The sequence below is a fragment of the Pelodiscus sinensis genome, chromosome 33 (genome assembly GCF_049634645.1).
Source record: "Pelodiscus sinensis isolate JC-2024 chromosome 33, ASM4963464v1, whole genome shotgun sequence".
Lineage (NCBI taxonomy): Eukaryota > Metazoa > Chordata > Testudines > Trionychidae > Pelodiscus > Pelodiscus sinensis.
In genome coordinates, this window is record NC_134743.1 from 2,678,670 (window position 1) to 2,698,252 (window position 19,583).

At 58.3% G+C, this 19,583-nt stretch overlaps 1 protein-coding gene across 6 annotated transcripts; it reads left to right on the forward strand.

The window, feature by feature from the left end:
- Positions 1-4,091: 4,091 nt before the first annotated feature.
- On the forward strand, positions 4,092-15,569 carry LOC102445017 (serine/threonine-protein kinase SBK2-like). Of its 6 annotated transcripts, XM_075914412.1 has the most exons (6): positions 4,092-4,203; positions 4,307-4,412; positions 5,932-6,221; positions 12,666-12,833; positions 13,161-13,363; positions 14,390-15,569. In XM_075914412.1, exons 4-6 carry the CDS (start codon positions 12,668-12,670, stop codon positions 14,972-14,974), a joined length of 954 nt encoding a protein of 317 aa, XP_075770527.1. In that variant the 5' UTR covers positions 4,092-4,203; positions 4,307-4,412; positions 5,932-6,221; positions 12,666-12,667; the 3' UTR covers positions 14,975-15,569. The 6 variants fall into 6 exon arrangements, with proteins under 6 accessions (XP_075770527.1, XP_075770528.1, XP_075770526.1 ...); XM_075914413.1 differs by lacking the exons at positions 4,092-4,203; positions 4,307-4,412; positions 5,932-6,221 and adding an exon at positions 10,718-10,824; XM_075914411.1 differs by lacking the exons at positions 4,092-4,203; positions 4,307-4,412; positions 5,932-6,221 and adding an exon at positions 10,740-10,884 and having other exon boundaries at positions 14,390-15,568.
- Positions 15,570-19,583: the final 4,014 nt, after the last annotated feature.

Here is a 19,583-nt window from a genome sequence, read left to right on the forward strand (position 1 = left end):
GTGGCTTGGGGGTATCCTGGGGAGGGGTACAGGGACTCTTGGGGGGTTGGGGGGGCTCGGGGTATCCTGGGGGAGGGGTGTAGGGTCTCTCGGGGGGCTGTGGGGAGGGGCTCGGGGTATCCTGGGGGAGGGGTGTAGGGTCTCTCGGGGGGCTGTGGGGAGGGGCTCGGGGTATCCTGGGGGAGGGGTGTAGGGTCTCTCGGGGGGCTGTGGGGAGGGGCTCGGGGTATCCTGGGGGAGGGGTGTAGGGTCTCTCGGGGGGCTGTGGGGAGGGGCTCGGGGTATCCTGGGGGAGGGGTGTAGGGTCTCTCGGGGGGCTGTGGGGAGGGGCTCGGGGTATCCTGGGGGAGGGGTGTAGGGTCTCTCGGAGGATTGTGGGGGGGCTCGGGGTATCCTGGGGAGCGGCGCAGGGACTCGGGGGTTTGTGGGGGGGGACTCGGGGTATCCTGGGGGAGGGGCGCGGGGAGGCTCGGGGTGTCCTGGGGGAGGGGCGCAGGGACTCTCGGGGGGCTGTAGTGGGGAGTGGCTCGGGGTATCCTGGGGGAGGGGCGCAGGGACTCTCGGGGGGCTGTGGTAGGGGAGGGGCTTGGGGGTATCCTGGGGAGGGGTGCAGGGACTCTCGGGGGGCCATGGTGTGGGACAGGGTGTAGGGAGGCTGTCCTTAAGGGGAGGGGCACAGTGGGTACCCAGGGCTGAGAGGTGTAAGGACTCTGGTGGGGGTGGGGAACCTTTTTTTCTATCTGGGCCATTGACCCACAGAAAAAAAAATCACTTGGGGGCCACAGGCCAGAGAAAATCAAGGCTAGGAAAACTGGATGGGCCCCTACTTTTGGGTGGGTAGGCAATGATGGGGGGACGACCTCTCCCCCTACCCCTGCCTTCCACCTGCAGTTCCCCCCTCCTGCTGGCAGCCTGGATGAATTTAAAATAGGGGACAGATCCGCTCTTGGGCTTGCAGCTTTCCTACCCGTGCCCTCGGAGGATGGGGGAAGGGGACTCTCCAAGGGGCTGTCCTAGAGAGATGGGGTGCAGGAGTGGATGAGTGGAGGATAGCTTCTGAACTGGATACCAATGCGGTCAGGGAGGCAGCGCTGAGGTGGGGGTGGGGTGTATTTATGGAACTGTGTAACCATGTGCATGTGGTTGTGCATTGTGCAGAGGACTGTGTTTAGTGTGTGTCCTGGGTGTGGTTGTTAATAGATGTGTGTGAGAGTTTGTGCAGGTGCTGTTGCCTAATAATGGCCAAAACTAAAATCAGTTTAAATCATTAATAAACTATAAGGTTTGGAGAGACTCAGTGGGGGAGCCATGTTAGTCTGTATCTGCAAAAACCCACAAAAGCTTATGTCCTAATACATCAGTTTCTAGAGGTGCATCTGCACAGCACCCTTAGCTTGAAATAAGCTACGCAATTTGTATAGCTTATTTTGTAATTTGGTGCTGTTTACACAGCATTGCAATAAGCCAATAGATTTCTAAATCTATTTCGAAATAACAGGCTGCTTCAATCGACATGGAATAGCTATTTCAGGATACTTCCGGTATCCCGAAATAGCTCCTCAGTATAGACGTATCCTAAGGTGCCAGAGGACTCATTTTAAAAAAGGTGTGGGGTGTTTTATATTGAAAAGCCATTAGCTTATCCAGTTAACCCAGAATGGCTTTAAAACTGCACCTCACCCTGACTCTCACACTAACCTTAACCTGAAACTTAATTCTAACCTACTCTGAGATCTGATGTTAACCACGGCCATTGGTGCTCTACCCCTGACCTTCTGCGCCATGGCTGCCCCTCACTCCACCCCTTCCCCCAAATCTCCATCCCTGCTCTACCTCTTCCCTTGAGTGCATCCCATCCCTGGTCCTCCTCCTTCTGCCCCAATCAGCTGTTTGTGGTGCTATGGAAGCTTTGGGAGGGCAGTGGAGGAGCTGGTCAGTGGGGCCACCAGTGGAAGGCGTGGGGCTGGTGGGGAGGGCGACAGAGGGCTGGAACTTGGCTGCCGGTGGGTGTTCTTCACCCTGCTAATTTTACCCAGAGAGTGGGTGCCTTTGACCGTAACTAAGGAGACCATTTGGTCATGGATCTTGTGATTTTAACAGATCTCCGTGCCTTCTTCGGCTTCAGATGGGCTGCTACGTCAGCAGCAGGCAGAAAAAGTAACTTGAATTTCTTATAAGTACTGTCATATTACAAACCCCTCCGCCCCCAAAAAAGGGGACTCAGAGCGGAGGCTGCAAGGTGTTACGGTAGAACTATAAGAATTGTAAGTGTGGGGTGGAGTGTGTGGCGGGGAGCTCAGGGCAGGGCTTGGGGGGGTGTGGATGTAGGAGGGCTCTGGGCATGGCGGTGGGGATGTGGGTGGTGCAGTAAGGTCAATAGGTTGGGTTGAGAGGTGTGAGGAGGGATCAGGGCAGGGAGTGGGGAACTTGGGGCTGAGAGGGCAGCCACTATGCTGCCTGGTCGTCCATTCCCCAGCACTGCCTGGCCGCCAGCTCCCCAGGGCAGGAGCCTGGGTGAACTGTGGCTGCATTGCATAGGGTGTAGTGACAAGCAATTTTTGTTGCTATGCTGGCAGCATCCAGAGTGCTGCCCCCAGCAGTCCAAATACTTACCAGTGCCCCATGCTGGCTTGCTTTCACCATTGACCTCAATCCCCCGCTCTCCCTGACCATACCCTGATTTTATACAGTTTTCCCACGACTTTCTCATGAATTTTATTTACATTTACTATGACAATAATAACTGTGCCCCAGCCCTGGTTCTCATCCTAACCCCTCAGGGTACTGGCACAAGGAGGTAGGTTAGATTTGGCACTGTGGGTCCTAACCCATTTCACACTCATTATAGAGAGGCATGGGCAGCGGGTGAACTATTGGCTAGTGTTCACTGTAAACGGAGCACCTGGGCAGCCACCCATGAGACATTCAAGTGCTACCCAGCTGATAAGCAGAATGCCCACAGCTGGCAGCATGTGTTGCTACTGATGCTACCCACTCATCTGCACATGCCTCAATGCATGTAACAAAATGTATTCCACACACAGATGGAAAAAATCAGAGGGAACACCTACAGAATGGGGAAGTGGATACAGGAAAGCAGTGTCTCAGAAGAGAACTTAGGGGCTATATTGGGCAAGCTGTTTGCCATGGGTGTCCAGTAAGATGCTTTGATGAACAAGAGTGAGTGCATCATTGGATGTAGCAGCCGAGCAGTGAGTGGGCGAGGGAGGTGACACAGAGACTGGAATAGTGCATCCAGCTTTGGTGACAACATTTGGAAAAGATGGTGAAAACTTGGAAATGGGGCAGGAAAGAGCCACAAAATGTTTTGAGGGCTGGAGAAAAATGCCTTTGAGTGAGCCAATGGAAGACCTCAAACTGTTTAGCTTAGAAAAAAGATTAGGACGTGACTTAATGGATGTGTTGAAATGGCTTCATGGAGAGAAACTGTTGGTATTAAAGGGCTCATTAATCAAGAGCCAGAGGATGGATACTGAAAAGAGACCAATTCATATGAGAAAAGAGGTGTGAATATTCACCTGTGAGAATGATTCACCAAAGAAACTTCCACGGAAAATGATGGGGATTCTCCATCTTTTTATGTCTTCTAATGAAGACCAGATGCCTTTCTGGCATATGTTAGATTTAAAACTAGCGACTGTGCTACATGGGAGGCCTATGATCTGCAGGAGTTCCGATTAGATGCACTAATTGTCTCTTCTGGCCAAAAACCTCCCACCTCTTTTGTCATCCATGAGGCCTGGAATTTGAAGGGGGTTAGATGATCTGAAGGTTACTTCTTGCCACACCATCTGCTAATTTATGAAAACGTGAGTGAGGCCTGGGGTGTAGCCTCTGATGTTTTATGGGGTAGCCAGCTTTCTCCCTAGAATGAACACTCGTTGTGTGAAATAATCCATGGAGAGTAGCTCCAACATCCAGTGTGGCTGGCCAAGGGCAGGATATTAACACTGCTAGGGAAAGGTGGGCATGGTGGTGACATCACAAGGGCCTTTTGCAGGACCTCATCTTATTGGCCAAAAGTGATGGGGAGGTGATGACCTCACAGAGAGATTCTGCTATCAGCTAACAGGCCAGGAGTACAGGACCAGGCCAACCTCAGAGACCCGTATGGCTTTACCTGAGCAAGTCTCCTTCTTGAGGTCTTTTCTGAAGGACGAGAGAGTATTTTGATTAACGAATGTGAGCACGAGGACAACTTTGGAGTTTTCTCTTTGTCTTTGACTGATTTTGCAGCGACTCTGATTAGATGCACTAATTATCTCTGCTTGACTGATTTTACTAGAAAATTGACATCCCCATTTAGAAGATAAGAGCCTCCAAGAGATTTGTTCAGTCTGATCATCCTGGCTCCTGCTGAATTCTAGGCACAGGGAACACTGGATTGAGATGTCAGTATTGTATTTTCCACCTAAGACTTTGTCTCTGAGAATCACTGGGGACATGGTTCTTTTTTGTTTTCTTTTCTTTTCCCTATTCCTCCACCCCTCCTTTCTCTTTTTGCATCTTTTGTCCCTTTCCCTTGCTTTCCTCCCATCATCATCAGCTCTGTATGTGTGGAGTGGGGGATTGGTCTCCAGCTCTCATTGTGGGAGGCCCTCATAAAGGGGTCATTCTAGAAGAGTGCTCCAAGAGCGATGCTCTCCGGTGGTGACCTGGCCCATCTTGGGGACATCAGGTGACTCCTACCACAGTCTCAGAGTCTTAACACTGATTGAGCAAGCATGGGGCTATTGAAAAGGAGGAGGCTCATGCCCTTGCTATTCTCTTTTAGGACCAAGGAAATGAGTCTTATCCAAACATGTATGTGAGTACTCTGGCTGCTTCCCTCCATTCATTGTCTCTGAGAAGTTCATGATTCTCTAATGGTCTAGTTCTTCTAAAATACTGAACAATGAGGTTTTAATTAGGGATGTTAAATGCTCGCTATCCTGCTGCCTCTCTCCCTTTGAAATGCACAAGAGCTACCCATGGCTTTTGTACATTTCAAAGGGAGAGGAGCAGCCGCCAGGACCTGGTGGGAGCAGGACTGTTTCAATCCCTACTGCCCTCTGCCTCCTCTGCCCCCTGCGGAGATGGTGCTGGGGGGAACCTGCTTTTAAGCTGGCTCCTCCCAGCACCTGCTCGTGCTCCCCCCCCCCCTTGCTGCCTCTCTCTGGTAGAGGCAGAAAGGGCGGGGAAGTGACTAGTCGAGGTCCTACTTGACTATCCAATAAGCGTTTGCGTCAACTTGTCACTTACATTCCTAGTTTTAATAAAGTCATATGCAAACCTAAGGACCAAAGGAGTCAGGCTGCACCTATGCCTCTGGAAAGCAGTGACTCTGAAAAGGATTTGGGGGCCAGAGTGGACAAGCCGCTCCACAGGTGATCTCAGTGTGGAGCTGTAGTAAGAAAGATTAAAGTCATCCTTGGTGGCTTATAGGAGTGAGTATAGAACAGGACGTGATCCAGCCTTGGGGAGACTGACACTGGAATGTTGAACCCAGTTCTCATGAAGGGGAAGGGAGTCCAGGAGAACTGGCAGTATTTTAAAGAAGCCTTATTGAAGGCCCAGGAACAAACCATCCTGATGCACAGTAAAAAAAGCAAACGTGGTAGCAGTGAAATCCTTGGTGAGCTTAAACACAAAAAGGAAGCTTATAAGAAGTGGAAACTTGGACAGTTCACTAAGGAGGAGTATAACTATATTGCTCAAAAATGCAGGGATATAATCAGGAAGGCAAAAGCGCAATTGGAATTGCAGTTAGCAAAGGAAGTAATGGGTAACAAGAAAGGTTTCTACAGGCATGTTAGCAATAAGAGGGTGATCAGAGAGGGTGTGGGGCCCTTACTGGATGATGGATGTAACCTAGTGACAGACGATGTGTGGAAAGCTGAAGAACTCAATGCTTTTTTTGTCTCTTCACAGACAAGGTCAGCTCCCAGACTGCTGCACTAGGCAACACAGTATGGAAAAGTGGTAGGCAGCCCTCATAAGAACATAAGAGCGGCCATACTGGGTCAGACCAAAGTTCCATTTAGCCCTGTATCCTGTCTCCTGACAGTGGCCAATGCCAGGTGTGAACAGGACAGCTCTTCTGCCATCCAGAAGGCCTAGGAAATGAAGGAGGTCAGATTAGATGTTCTAATGATTCCTTCTTGCCAGACCATCAGCTAATTCATAAAAACATGAGTGGAGCAGCCTTTCATGTTTTACAGGTGAGCCAGATTGCTGCCTAGAATGAACACTCTGTGTGGGGTAATCCATGGGGAGTAGCTCAAACATCCAGCTACATCTACACTAGCAGCTTCTTGCACAAGAACTGTTTTGCAGAAGAGTTCTTGTGCAAAAAGTCTTCCACGAGAGCATGTCTACACTGGCATGTGCTTTTGCGCAAGAGATGTGCTTTTGTGCAAGAGCATCTATGGCAGCATGGACGCTCTTTTGTGCAAAAAAGCTCTGATGGCCATTTTAGCCATAGGGGTTTCTTGTGCAAGAAATTCATGCTGCCTGTCTACACTGCCCTCTTGCACAAGAGCTCTTGTGCAAAAAGGCTTATTCCTCGTGAGGAGAGGAATAACTCTTCCGGAAGAAGCCCTGTTTTCCGACACTGTACTGTAAATTTACTTGTGCAAGAACACACGCGCAGTGTAGATACCCGGCAAGTTTTTGCACAAGAACCTGCCAGTGTAGACATAGCCCCAATGTGGCTGGCAAAGAGCAGGACATTAACACTGCCAGGGCAGGGTGGGTGTGGCAATGACATCACAAGGGTCTTTTGCAGGATCTCAGCCTATTGGACAGAGGTGGTATGGAGGCGATGACCTCACAGAGAGACCCTGACTTCAGCCAGTGGGACTAGGGCAATCTCAGCGACCCATGGCATTGCCTCTGCAAGGTCTGTGGTGCTGGGACTGGCAGACTGCTGGGATACAGGACCACAGCCAGGGTGGGGGAAGTAAGGACACTTTGCCAGGCAGAACATGGCTCAAGGAGTGAGACTGGCTCAGTTCCCTGACGCGCTCTCAAAAGGAAACTGATTGCTATTTACAGAATGGGCACCTGGGCTTTTTTTGATTGCCTCTTTTTGCGCAAAACCCCCGTTCCCTGTCCACACACACCTGTTTGCACAAAAGCTCTTTTTTTGCGCAAAAATGTGCTTGAGGTGTAGATGCTCTGTGAGTTTTTGCAGAAAAACTCTGCAGTGTAGACATAGCCAGAGAGATTAGTATCCAGCAGTTAGTGGTCACCTGACCAAGCCCTTTTCCAACCCTCACTACAATACACATATGGGCTATGTCTACACTGGCCCCTTTTCCGTAAGGGGCATGTAAATTTCACCTATCGTCGTAGGGAAATCCGCGGGGGATTTAAATATCCCCCGCGGCATTTAAATAAAAATGGCCGCCGCTTTTTTCCGGCTTTTAAAAAAGCCGGAAAAGAGCGTCTAGACTGGCCCCGATCCTCCGGAAAAAGCGCCCTTTTCCGGAGGGTCTTATTCTTACTTCAAAGTAAGAATAAGACCCTCCGGAAAAGGGCGCTTTTTCCGGAGGATCGGGGCCAGTCTAGACGCTCTTTTCCGGCTTTTTTAAAAGCCGGAAAAAAGCGGCGGCCATTTTTATTTAAATGCCGCGGGGGATATTTAAATCCCCCGCGGATTTCCCTACGACGATAGGTGAAATTTACATGCCCCTTACGGAAAAGGGGCCAGTGTAGACGTAGCCCAAGGGTGTAAATGCAGCAGGGTCACAGTTCGCTGCCACCTTGGCACGGGGAGCCAGGTTCCGTATCTCTCACCCATGGGCTCCCTCCAGTGGCAGGCGCTTTGCACGGCCTGCCTGGATGCCAGGCTAAAGGGCCTGCTGGCAGCAACCCCCAGCACAAACTGCAGCCCCTGGGGGAGATGAACTACATGGGAGGAGCAAAGGAATTGTCCCTTAGCTCTGGGAAGGCCTGGAAATGAGAGACTGGACGATCCACGTTTCTACTCTGTCCTAGGGCTCACCCCCAAACCTGGGCGGGAGCAGCAGAACGGAGTCCCACCCCAGCCCTTCCCCTGGGGCACACTCTTCTCCCCACCCCGGGGCTATTTTGCTTTGGTTCTATGAGCAGGCAACAAACGGGAATTTCTCCATCTTTGAGGAGCTGCGCAGGGTTCCCAGAATTGTCAGACACTGGCTTGAGCGTTCTGCTGCCACCAAGCCGGGTCAGCTGCCAGCACGTTGTTCACAGCTCTGCCAGACTAACACAGTGGGGGAGGGCTAGGTTGGATATTGGGGAAAACAATTTCCCTAGGAGAGTGGGGAAGCACTGGGGTGGGTTCCCTAGGGAGGTTCTGAAGTCCTGGCTTGACAAAGTCCTGGCTAGGAAGACTGAGTTGGGTTGGTCCTATTTGGGCAGGGGGCTGGACTCGATGACTCCTGTAGTCTCTTCCAAACCTCATCTTCTAGGAGTCTGTGAAATCTTGCCTTACCAGGAACAATCGGTGAACCATACCAGCCTGCCTCTGCCTCTGCCTTCCCTTGTGCTGTGCCAGCTTGGGCAGCCCTCCTGGTGGCACTCGGTCTTGAGCTGTCATCTGCAAGGAGATCAGAAAGTTCATAAAATGCTCCAGACAACTCCCACCTTTGGCCCAGGGTTCTCTCCCCTCACAGTCACTGCTGGCCCTGGTGCCAGCTGCCCCTCTTGGACCTGATGTCTGGTGTTGAAAAACTCACACTAAGGATCCTGACTCTTCCGTAGGGTTGTACAACTCAGGGCATTTTCCCCTGGAGTCTGAGGGTGAAACCTGCGTCCTGGACAAACTTCTATAGCCCACGTGGAGTTGTATCTCTCGAGGTCCCTACCGGTCCTAGTATTCTATGATTCTATGACTAGGTGCGGGGTCTCTTTATACACAGCTGCCCCACCCCAGAGGCAGCTGCATTTCAACATAGGGTACGGGGGCCCTGTATAAACAGCTGCATCACAGTAGAGGTGGCTGCATCTCCGTGCGGGGCAAGGGGTCCCTTTATAAACATCCCTCGCTACACCAAGGCGGTTTGGTGTCCATAGGGTTTGGTCCTCAGGCAGAGGGCAGGAACATGGCCCTGGTTCTAATGCCTGGAAGCGGGAGTGGCATCCCTCAGCAAGTCTGGAGTGCCCTGTTCAGTGGTATCGGGCCTGCAAAGTGTGGCCCAGCCTGGCCTTGTTCTGCTGGTTATGGTGGCCCCAAGCCAAGCTGTTCCCACAGGTGAGGCCCTGTGCTGAAGAGGTTGCTTCTGGCCCGCAGGTGGGGGGGCTGAAGATAGGGGAGTCACATGCTCTCCCTGCCCCTCCCACCCCCGCCCAGAGCAAATACCATGTGCTGTATTGGGGCCGTTGTCATGGTACCAGCACAAATGCCCCCAAGGGGATCCTAGAATAGGCCCTTGTTGTGGCCAAGTTGCCATGGTTCTGGGAAGAGGAATGGGCCAAGTCTCTGCCCCCCTGAGCGGTCCCTTGCCCCGCTCCCAGTCCTCCTTTGCCTTCCTGCCACCCAGAGACCTGGGAAAACAACAGAGGGAGCCACCCCACGGTACTTGGCCGTGGCAGGGGTCTGTTGATCATGGCAACCCAAGCTTCCCCTGCCGACCCCAGTCTCAGCAGCTCCCTGGGCTGGCAGGGCCCTCCCCTTGCTGCCCCATACCTTGCAGCCAGGGCAGGATCTGCAGGGGTCATGGGGATAGCAAAGGCATGGGAGGTGTGCATCAGCAGTCGGGGCTCCCAGCCCCCTGGAATAGCCTACTCAGAGCAATTCAGTGGTGGGACGGGGGGCTGCCTGGGGTCACGCCCCCATAGCGCCGACCCCAGTGCCCCTGTGTGGTGAAGGGGGTCTCAGATCAGTCTGACCAAAAGTCACACAAAGTCCAAACTGTTGCTGGGATTTCCACTTTGTGGGGGAGGGGCTGACGGACATATTCTCTGGTGTCTCAGCATCCTGGACAATCCCAGCCCCCTTCCTGCTTGAGAAACGCCCCCTCTCCACCTTCCTATGCCCACGCAGCCTGCCCAGGTGCTAGACCACCACTCACACACCCACCCCACAGGTCTGGTGCTGCAAAATGTAGCCCAGCCTGGCCTTGTTCCAGCCGGGCATGGTGCTCCCGAGCCAAGCTGCTCCCATGGGTAAGGCCCCCGTGCCAAAGAGGTTGTGTCCCACTCAGAGGGTGGGGGACTGATGATGGGGGGACTCAGCACCAGGAGAGGGGTTCCTTTGTAAACAGTGCCCATGCCCCACCCCAGAGGTGGCGGCAGTGTGGGGTGAGGGCTTCCTGTATTAACAGCTCCCATGCCACTCCCCAGAGGTGGCTGCAGGATCGGGTGAGGGCTTCCTGTATTAACAGCTCCCATGCCCCTCCCCAGAGGTGACTGCAGGGTCAGGTGAGGGGTTCCTGTATTAACAGCTCCCATGCCCCACCCCAGAGGTGGCTGCAGGGTCAGGTGAGGTGTTCCTGTATTAACAGCTCCCATGCCCCACCCCACAGGTGGCTGCATGGTCAGGTGAGGTGTTCCTGTATTAACAGCTCCCATGCCCCACCCCAGAGGTGGCTGCAGGATTGGGTGAGGGCTTCCTGTATTAACAGCTCCCATGCCCCTCCCCAGAGGTGGCTGCAGGATCGGGTGAGGGGATCTTGTATTAACAGCTCCCATGTCCCACCCCAGAGGTGGCTGCAGGATTGGGTGAGGGGTTCCTGTATTAACAGCTCCCATGCCCCACCCCAGAGGTGGCTGCAGGATCGGGTGAGGGGTTCCTGTATTAACAGCTCCCATGCCCCTCCCCAGAGGTGGCTGCAGGATCGGGTGAGAGATTCCTGTATTAACAGCTCCCATGCCCCTCCCCAGAGGTGGCTGCAGGATCGGGTGAGGGCTTCCTGTATTAACAGTTCCCATGCCCCTCCCCAGAGGTGGCTGCAGGGTCAGGTGAGGGGTTCCTGTATTAACAGCTCCCATGCCCCACCCCAGAGGTGGCTGCATCTCAGTGTTGGCTGAGGGGTTCCGGTATAAACAGCCCAGAGAGTGGCAGAAAATGTTTTGGGATCTGTTGGGGGTGAAAGTGTTCCCTGGAGCTTGACTCCAGCGGGGCCTCTGCCCTGTCCCTCCCCCTGCAGCTTCCCTATGGGCTACCAGGGTGGGGGGCTCCCCTACCTCCAGGAGCTGACTTTCCAGGAACACCTGGGACAAGCTCGTACTGGGGGGCCAGGTGAAGGGAGCAGTAAACCAGAGTGGGGGCTGGGGCATTCAGTGCCAGCTGGTAAAAATAACCCAGATAAGTGCCTGCTAATCCCCGCCCAGTGAATGCCAGCCCCCGGCACTGACCGCACCTGACCCCTGGCTCACACTGCTGCCTGGGACCTGCCAGGCACCACGGGACCCTCTCCAGCCCGGGGCTGACGGGATAAAAGGCTCAGCCTGGGCCACTGGGCAGACGCACAGAGGCAGGGAAGTAAAGGGGCTGGAATCAGCAGCTCCCCTGTGAGTAGCTTAGCAGGAGGCAGGTAAGTGGGGCCCCCCTGCAGCCCGGCACCCCCAAGCTCCCGGGCAGGTCATTTTGGTGTTTCCCCCTCTTGCTGTTGGCAGCTCCCTGCCTGAAGATGCCAAAGGGTATCTGGGGCTGCTGTTCCTGCTTCCACTGCACATGGTGCTGGGGGGCACTGACGCCAGTAGAAGCCATCCCTGGCACTGGGAGGGAAGTGGGGTCTAGTGGTTAGAGCAGGAGGCTAAGAGCTGAAACTCCTGGGTTCTGGCTCTGGCATGGAAGTAGGGTCTAGTGGCTAGAGCAGGCGGTTAGGCACTGGAAATCCTGGGTTCTAGCTCTGACTCTGGGAGGGAAGTGGGTCTAATGGTTAGAGCAGGAGCCAGGCTGCCTAGGTTGCCTCCTAGCTCTGCCTAAAGCCTTGCCTACATGAAGAAGTTATAGCGGGTTTGCTGCCAGTATGATTTGGCCCAGGGCTCCAGGGTTGAAGAGGAGTCTGGGGCAATTCAGGCTTAGTGGGGCAGGAAGGCGTCATTAACAGAGCTGCTCATCCCCAGAGGCAGCGCATCAGTGGGGCCTTGAGTCAGTCTGCCCGGCCTCCACAAGCTGGAAGGAGAGCCCAAGGGGGGAGCCATGCCTCCTTGGTTCACAGCTACAGAAAGCCAGGACTTGGTGCCCCCGGGCCCATGAGAGGAAGCAGCTGTCAGGCCTTGAGGGGCCATTACTCTTGTGTGAAACAGCCTCTGCACCCCGCCCCAGAGGTGGCTGCATTTCAGCTCTGAGCGAGGGTCCATGTATAAACAGCCCCATGCCCTCCCTGGAGGCAGTCGCAGCTCAGTGCCAGGGGCGGGGGTCCCTGTGTACACGGATCTACAGGCCTCAGCTTTTAAACTGTCTCTTGGAAAAATCCTGCAGTGCCAGCTCCCCTCCCCCACCGAGGGGTCTCCCCAAGAATGAATCCTGGGCTCCAGCCTCCTGCTCCACCCCACAAGCTCTGCCCAGTGAGTCCAACTCACCCCGAGTCCTGCGGGGGACTTGTCTGCTGGGCAGGGCCCCAGGCACCCAGGCGGAGCAGGGCCTGGGCGGTCTAAGGCCAATAACATGGTACCCCGGGTGGGCTGTCTGGACACTGCTCCCGGAGGTCACACCCCAGTCCCTTGTCCTGCAGCTATGGCCCTGCCCGCCCCATGGGGCATGGAGCAGCAGCTGGAGGAGATGATGGAGTTGACGGCGCAGAACCTGCCCCATCTGGAGGTGACCGAGTCGTACACGGTCCTGAGAGAGCTGGGCAGAGGCTCCTTCGGCCAGGTGCTATTGGCCGTGCACCAGCTGCAAGGTAGGGCCTGGGCTGGTGAGGGAGCCAGTCTGTGCCCAAGGGGCCCTCTCTCCCACACACCCTACCGCTCCTGTTCCCCCGGGAGCGCCAGCGCCACACGCCCACCCTGATGGGCTGCAGCTGGGGAGGGAGAGCCCTGCCCCCAAGTCCCCACGAGCTGCCAGGCCCCAGGATCCTAGTCTGGCAGCTCTTGGCCCCACAGGGCTGTATGGGGTGGGGAAGGGAGGGCTGATCCAAGGAGGGGCGGGGTCTGGGCCAGCGAGGGGAGAGGTACATTCTTACGGGGGCAGGGGCAGCCCTGACCCCTCGCTCTGCCCCTCCCCCCAGGCCGGCCGTTGGCGCTGAAGTTCATCGAGAAGCGGGACACTGAGCTGCGGGGCTTCCTGAGCGAATACTGCATCTCGCTGAGCCTGGCCACCCACCCCTGCATCGCAGGCGCCCTGGGCATCGCCTTCCAGACGGCGCACCACTACGTCTTCGCGCAGGAGATCGCCCCTGCCAGGGACCTCTTCGCCCTGCTGCAGCCGCAGGTACCACGGGGGTGGGCGGGGGCAGACATGGGACACAGGGCCTTTCCCTCGAGGGGGCGCCGGTCCACACCCAGCCCCAGGGCAGGGGCTGGCTGGCACAGGGCGTGGGCAGTGGGACGTGGCCTTCCCCTCTTCGGGTGCTGGCTCCTCCTGGGTTTCAGGGCAGGGACTGGCTGGCTCAGAGGATGGGGTTTAGGGCCCTCCCATAGACCCTTTTCTCTCTCTGCTGCACCAGCTCCCATCCAGCCCCTAGGCAGGCACTGGCTGGGCCGGGGAGGGGAGAGGGGAATGGGACACGGAGCTCGGCCCCTCTCTGGGGCTCTGGCTCCATCCAGCCCCTAGGCAGGCATTGGCTGGGCCGGGGAGGGGAGAGGGGAATGGGACACGGAGCTCGGCCCCTCTCTGGGGCTCTGGCTCCATCCAGCCCCTAGGCAGGCATTGGCTGGGCCGGGGAGGGGAGAGGGGAATGGGACACAGAGCTCGGCCCCTCTCTGGGGCTCTGGCTCCATCCAACCCCTAGGCAGGCATTGGCTGGGCCGGGGAGGGGAGAGGGGAATGGGACACGGAGCTCGGCCCCTCTCTGGGGCTCTGGCTCCATCCAGCCCCTAGGCAGGCATTGGCTGGGCCGGGGAGGGGAGAGGGGAATGGGACACGGAGCTCGGCCCCTCTCTGGGGCTCTGGCTCCATCCAGCCCCTAGGCAGGCATTGGCTGGGCCGGGGAGGGGAGAGGGGAATGGGACACGGAGCTTGGCTCCTCTCTGGGGCTCTGGCTCCATCCAGCCCCTAGGCAGGCACTGGCTGGGCCGGGAAGGGGAGAGGGGAATGGGACACGGAGCTCGGCCCCTCTCTGGGGCTCTGGCTCCATCCAGCCCCTAGGCAGGCATTGGCTGGGCCAGGGAGGGGAGAGGGGAATGGGACACGGAGCTTGGCCCCCCTCTGGGGCTCTGGCTCCCATCCTCCTGGCCCAAGATGGGCAGTGGGTCCAGGAGCCCTTCTCTGAGCGCGCTGCGTGGTCCCTCTGCCCAGGTGGGGGTCGGGCTCGCGGAGCTGCCCGTCAAGCGCTGTGCTCTGCAGCTCTCCAGCGCCCTGGAATTCATGGGGGCCAAAGGGCTGGTGCACCGCGACGTCAAGCCCGAGAACGTGCTGCTGCTCGACCCCGAGTGCCGGCGCGTCCAGCTGACCGACTTTGGGCTGAGCTGCCCGCGGGGCACTGCCATCGAGGCCCTGCCGGAGAACCTGCCCTACACGGCGCCCGAGCTGTGCAACCTGGGGCCCTCGGCCCGCCTGCCGGCTCAGCCCAGCCTGGACGCCTGGGCGCTCGGCGTGCTGCTCTTCTGCCTGCTGACCGGCTACTTCCCCTGGCACACGGCCGCCGACAGGCACTACCGGGACTTTGCGCGCTGGCACCGCAGCCCCCGCGTGCGCCCGCGCCCGCCCCACTGGGGGCGCTTCACCGCCCAGGCCCAGGAGATGCTGCGAGGGCTGCTAACCCCCGACCCCGCCCAGCGCAGCCCAGCCGGCGCTGCCATGGCCCACGTCAAGTGCGGCTGGCTGGAGCCTGAGGGGCCCGGCACCCACCGGACTTTGCTGAGGAGCCGCCGTTACCGCTGAGCCGGGGCCCGTGGACACTGCTGCCAGGCACAGGCAGGGACCAAGGACACGCCGCTTACCAGGGACCATGGCCATAGGCCGGGGCGGGGCTGGGGCCAGGGACTGCAGAGATGGGGAGTGGGGAATAAAAGCAAAACACTAATACAAACGGCTGGGAGCTTTCTCCACCAAACGGGCCAGAGCAAAGGGGCCCCCTGCCTGATCCCTTCCCCCAAACTCCAGATCAGACCCATGGCTCATCCCCGCTCCTCAATCCTGCCCTCGCCCCTCAGGCCCCAGGCTGACACAGGGCAAGGAGGGGGCCCAGCTGGCCACTATCGGGGAGTATCAGGCCAGACATGGGGCAGGAAGGCAGTGGCTAAATATCTAACAGTGGAAATGCCGGGGGTGGGGCTGAGACACCCCACGGTGGGGCTGCAAGCTGTAGTTTGATCAGCACCTGTAGTGGAGAGGCCATACAAAGTGGGGGGAGGGCTGAACCCCACGGTGGAGGCTGCTATGGGGGAGGAGCTAATCCCCACAGTGGAGGCTGTATGGAGGGAGGGAGGCTGATCCCCACAGTGGAGAATGTGGGGGGGGGGGGGGGGGGGGCTGAGGCCATGGTGGAGGCCATACAGAGTGGAGGCCGTATGTACAGGACCCCTGTAGGGCTAGGGCCAGCGTTGCATCCTGCGTCCTGCCTACATTTCCGGCACACGGCCCAAGTCTGACCCCAGATGCCGAAGGCCTCAAGCCCTCAAGCTCTGGGTGCAGCTGTAACTGGAAACTGTCAGCAGGTGCCCAAGGCAGCAGCCTCACACAGCCACTAAATATAACCAGGGAGGGGCTCTCCCCACATCATCCTTAGCACAAATGGGTTCAGGCATCGACTTGTAGGGCTGGGAGGGACCTTGAGCGGTCGTCTAGTCCAGCCCCCTGCACTCAGGGAAGGCTAAGTATCACCTGGTATTATCTAAACATGGGGCGGTCCCCAGAGCTGGGGCAGCGGCAGGCTGCAGATGACAATTGAGGGGCATCCAAATGATGCACAGGGGGGCAGGGACCCAGCACCTAGTCTGTGTGTGTGTGTGTGTGGGGGGGGGGGGCCAGCAGCACCGAGTCTGTGGGGGCAGGGACCCTGCACCCAGTCTGTGCGTGTGGGGGACCCAGCAGCACCCTGTCTATGTATGAAGGGAACCCAACAGCCTGTCTGTGTGTGCGTGGGGGGGGGCGGGACCTAGCTCCCAGTCTCTTTGCTGGACCCGCACTTAGCGCATGCTCAGGGGGAACCGGTGCTTAGTCTTTGCACGGGTGCAATCAACGGGGCAGCCACATGCCAGCCAATAAGCTAAGGGGGTTTTCTGGACTCGGAGGACACATGAAGTTTGGGGCTATAAGCAGAAGGCAGAAACCGCCCCCCCCCCCTTCATCCTGCACGTGGGCAGGAATTGGGCAGTGCGGGTACCCGCAGCTGCATCAGAGAACCTGGGGTGTGCTGCGGGTCTAGCATTGTGGAGCAGGCTGGCCTCGGCCGGTTGGGTGGCTGCCAGGCGGAAGGGGTCAGGGAGTTGGCACCCCCCTAAGAACCAGCAGGGGTGACATGGTGACACCCAGCTCTGGGCATCCCAAGAGCCATCCCAGGCCCCTGGTGGCCAGGCAGAGCTGGTCCAGTGTGAGAGACCAAGCCCTGTCCTGAGCAGAGAGCAGGCAAGGCAGGCGCCTGGGCCCGAGGGGTGGCTGGCTAGGAGCAGTGGAGAGCACTCCAGTGCCCAGGCTGCCTCACGCCTTCCACGCTGAAAGAGTCATTTCTTGCCTCCCCTCCATTGTTTGCTGTGGGCCTTTGCTATGTGGCACAGAGAGCCCCTGGCTACAGCAAGGCCTTTTCGTTCCCAGCGACTATCCACTGGGCTTGGCCAGCACACAGGTCACAGGGAAATACAGCACAGGGAAAAGGGGGCCACGGCCGATATAATCACAGCGCAGGGAACGAGGGGCCACGGCCGACATAATCACAGCGCAGGGAACGAGGGGCCACGGCCGACATAATCACAGCGCAGGGAACGAGGGGCCACGGCCGATATAATCACAGCGCAGGGAACGAGGGGCCACGGCCGACATAATCACAGCGCAGGGAACGAGGGGCCACGGCCGATATAATCACAGCGCAGGGAACGAGGGGCCACGGCCGATATAATCACAGCGCAGGGAACGAGGGGCCACGGCCGATATAATCACAGCGCAGGGAATGAGGGGCCACGGCCGACATAATCACAGCGCAGGGAACGAGGGGCCACGGCCGACATAATCACAGCGCAGGGAACGAGGGGCCACGGCCGATATAATCACAGCGCAGGGAACGAGGGGCCACGGCCGATATAATCACAGCGCAGGGAACGAGGGGCCATGGCCGACATAATCACAGCGCAGGGAAAAGGAGGCCTGTGCTGCTTGGCACGTGGATATGTGGGCAGGTGCTGCTTGGCACATGGCTCCGTGGGCCGGTGCTGCTCGGTGTGTGGCTCTGTGGGCTGGGGCTGCTCGGCGCGTGGCTCCGTGGGCCGGGGCTGCTTGGTGCATGGATCTTTGGCCAGTGCTGCTCGGTGTGTGGCTCCGTGGGCCGGGGCTGCTTGGTGTGTGGCTCCGTGGGCCGGTGCTGCTCGGTGTGTGGCTCCGTGGGCTGGGGCTGCTCGGCGCGTGGCTCCGTGGGCCGGGGCTGCTTGGTGTGTGGCTCCGTGGGCCGGTGCTGCTCGGTGTGTGGCTCCGTGGGCTGGGGCTGCTCGGCGCGTGGCTCCGTGGGCCGGTGCTGCTCGGTGTGTGGCTCCGTGGGCTGGGGCTGCTCGGCGCGTGGCTCCGTGGGCCGGTGCTGCTCGGTGTGTGGCTCCGTGGGCTGGGGCTGCTTGGCGCGTGGCTCCGTGGGTCGGTGCTGCTCGGTGTGTGGCTCCGTGGGCCGGGGCTGCTTGGTGTGTGGCTCCGTGGGCCGGTGCTGCTCGGTGTGTGGCTCCGTGGGCTGGGGCTGCTCGGCGCGTGGCTCCGTGGGCCGGGGCTGCTTGGTGTGTGGCTCCGTGGGCCGGTGCTGCTCGGTGTGTGGCTCCGTGGGCTGGGGCTGCTCGGCGCGTGGCTCCGTGGGCCGGTGCTGCTCGGTGTGTGGCTCCGTGGGCCGGGGCTGCTCGGCGCGTGGCTCCGTGGGCCGGTGCTGCTCGGTGTGTGGCTCCGTGGGCTGGGGCTGCTTGGCGCGTGGCTCCGTGGGTCGGTGCTGCTCGGTGTGTGGCTCCGTGGGCCGGGACTGCTTGGCGCGTGGCTCCGTGGGCAGGTGACAGTACAGAGGCTGTGGGACCGAGCCGTGCAGTTCAGGCTACTGCCAGGGAAGCTGATTTCAGACAACACCCCCTCCGCTGAGGAACTCACTGCCACCAGACTGCGTCGGGCCAGGGCTCAGCACACAGCTGGCAGTGGCTACTGACGCCCTGGGGTGTGGTGCCCATGTGGGGAGGCTTAGGGGTTACACTCAGCACCAAAGCAGGGGGATGCAGTGGGCTCCCTGGCCCGCGGCATCAGTCCCCGTCCACCTGCCCCAGCCCTGTTTACAGGGCCAGGATTTACTGTCCCTTCAGGGAACACTGGCTAATCCCCCCCCGTCCCCACCCCGAATCACTGATTAAAGGGAAGCCAGGTGCAGAGCCAACGCCTGTGCCCCGTGCTGCTCTGCTCCAGCCAGAGACTGGCCCAAACCGCTTCTGTTTATCGCGGAGACACCTCGCACGCTGCAGGCTCCTTGCGTGACAGCCCGAGAGCAGCCGGGGCTGGGTGCGGGGCCTGCCACAGCAGATGCTGTGGGTCAGATGGAAGGGACATCGGCAGAGCCTTGCAGGGTGGGGGCCAGGGCTGGACCAGGGCTATGGGTTGGGACTGGGGGCCCTGGCAGAGCAGGGGCCAAGGGGCTGCAGGTCGGGATTGACAGGCATTGCAGGGGCCAGCCCACACGTCCCTGCTCTGTGCTCCTTGGCAGCGCAGTGACTTCCCAGCAGCCCCCTCCTCTCCTGCCCCCCGTCTCTGGGCCAGCCGTATCCAATTCTGCTCCTGGCGGCAAGCCAACCTCCCTGCTCAGCCCTATGGGGGTCTGGCCCTGGCCCTGCCCGTAAATCACGGGCCGTGTCCTGTGTCTGCCAGCACCCAGCAGCACAGAGCCATGTATGTCATGGAATCCCAGGGTTGGCAGGGGCCAAGGGGCTGCACACGGCTGCTTGAGTCCAGAGCCATTTGGGTGCTAATGCCGGGGCTCCTGCCACCAAAGCTTCTTGCAGATGGAGAGCTGCAGGAGCCTCAGTGCTGCACAGCCCTCTGTGGGGAAACTGAGGCCCAGAGAAGGGATGGCTCTACCTGTCATCATAGAGTCCCTCAGTTGAATAGAACCCAGGAGTCCTGACTTCCAGCACTACTATCCCCCACCCCCAATTTCCTGGGCCCTTGTGTAATACGGGGGATTTTGGGGCAATATTTTTATCAAAACTATTCACAGAGCCAGAGATTCCAAGGCCAGATGGAACCACTGTGATCGTCATCTGACCTCCTGTATGACACATTGTGTGACTCAGTTTCCCCACTCCCAGTGCATGGCTCCCCACTGGCTGGG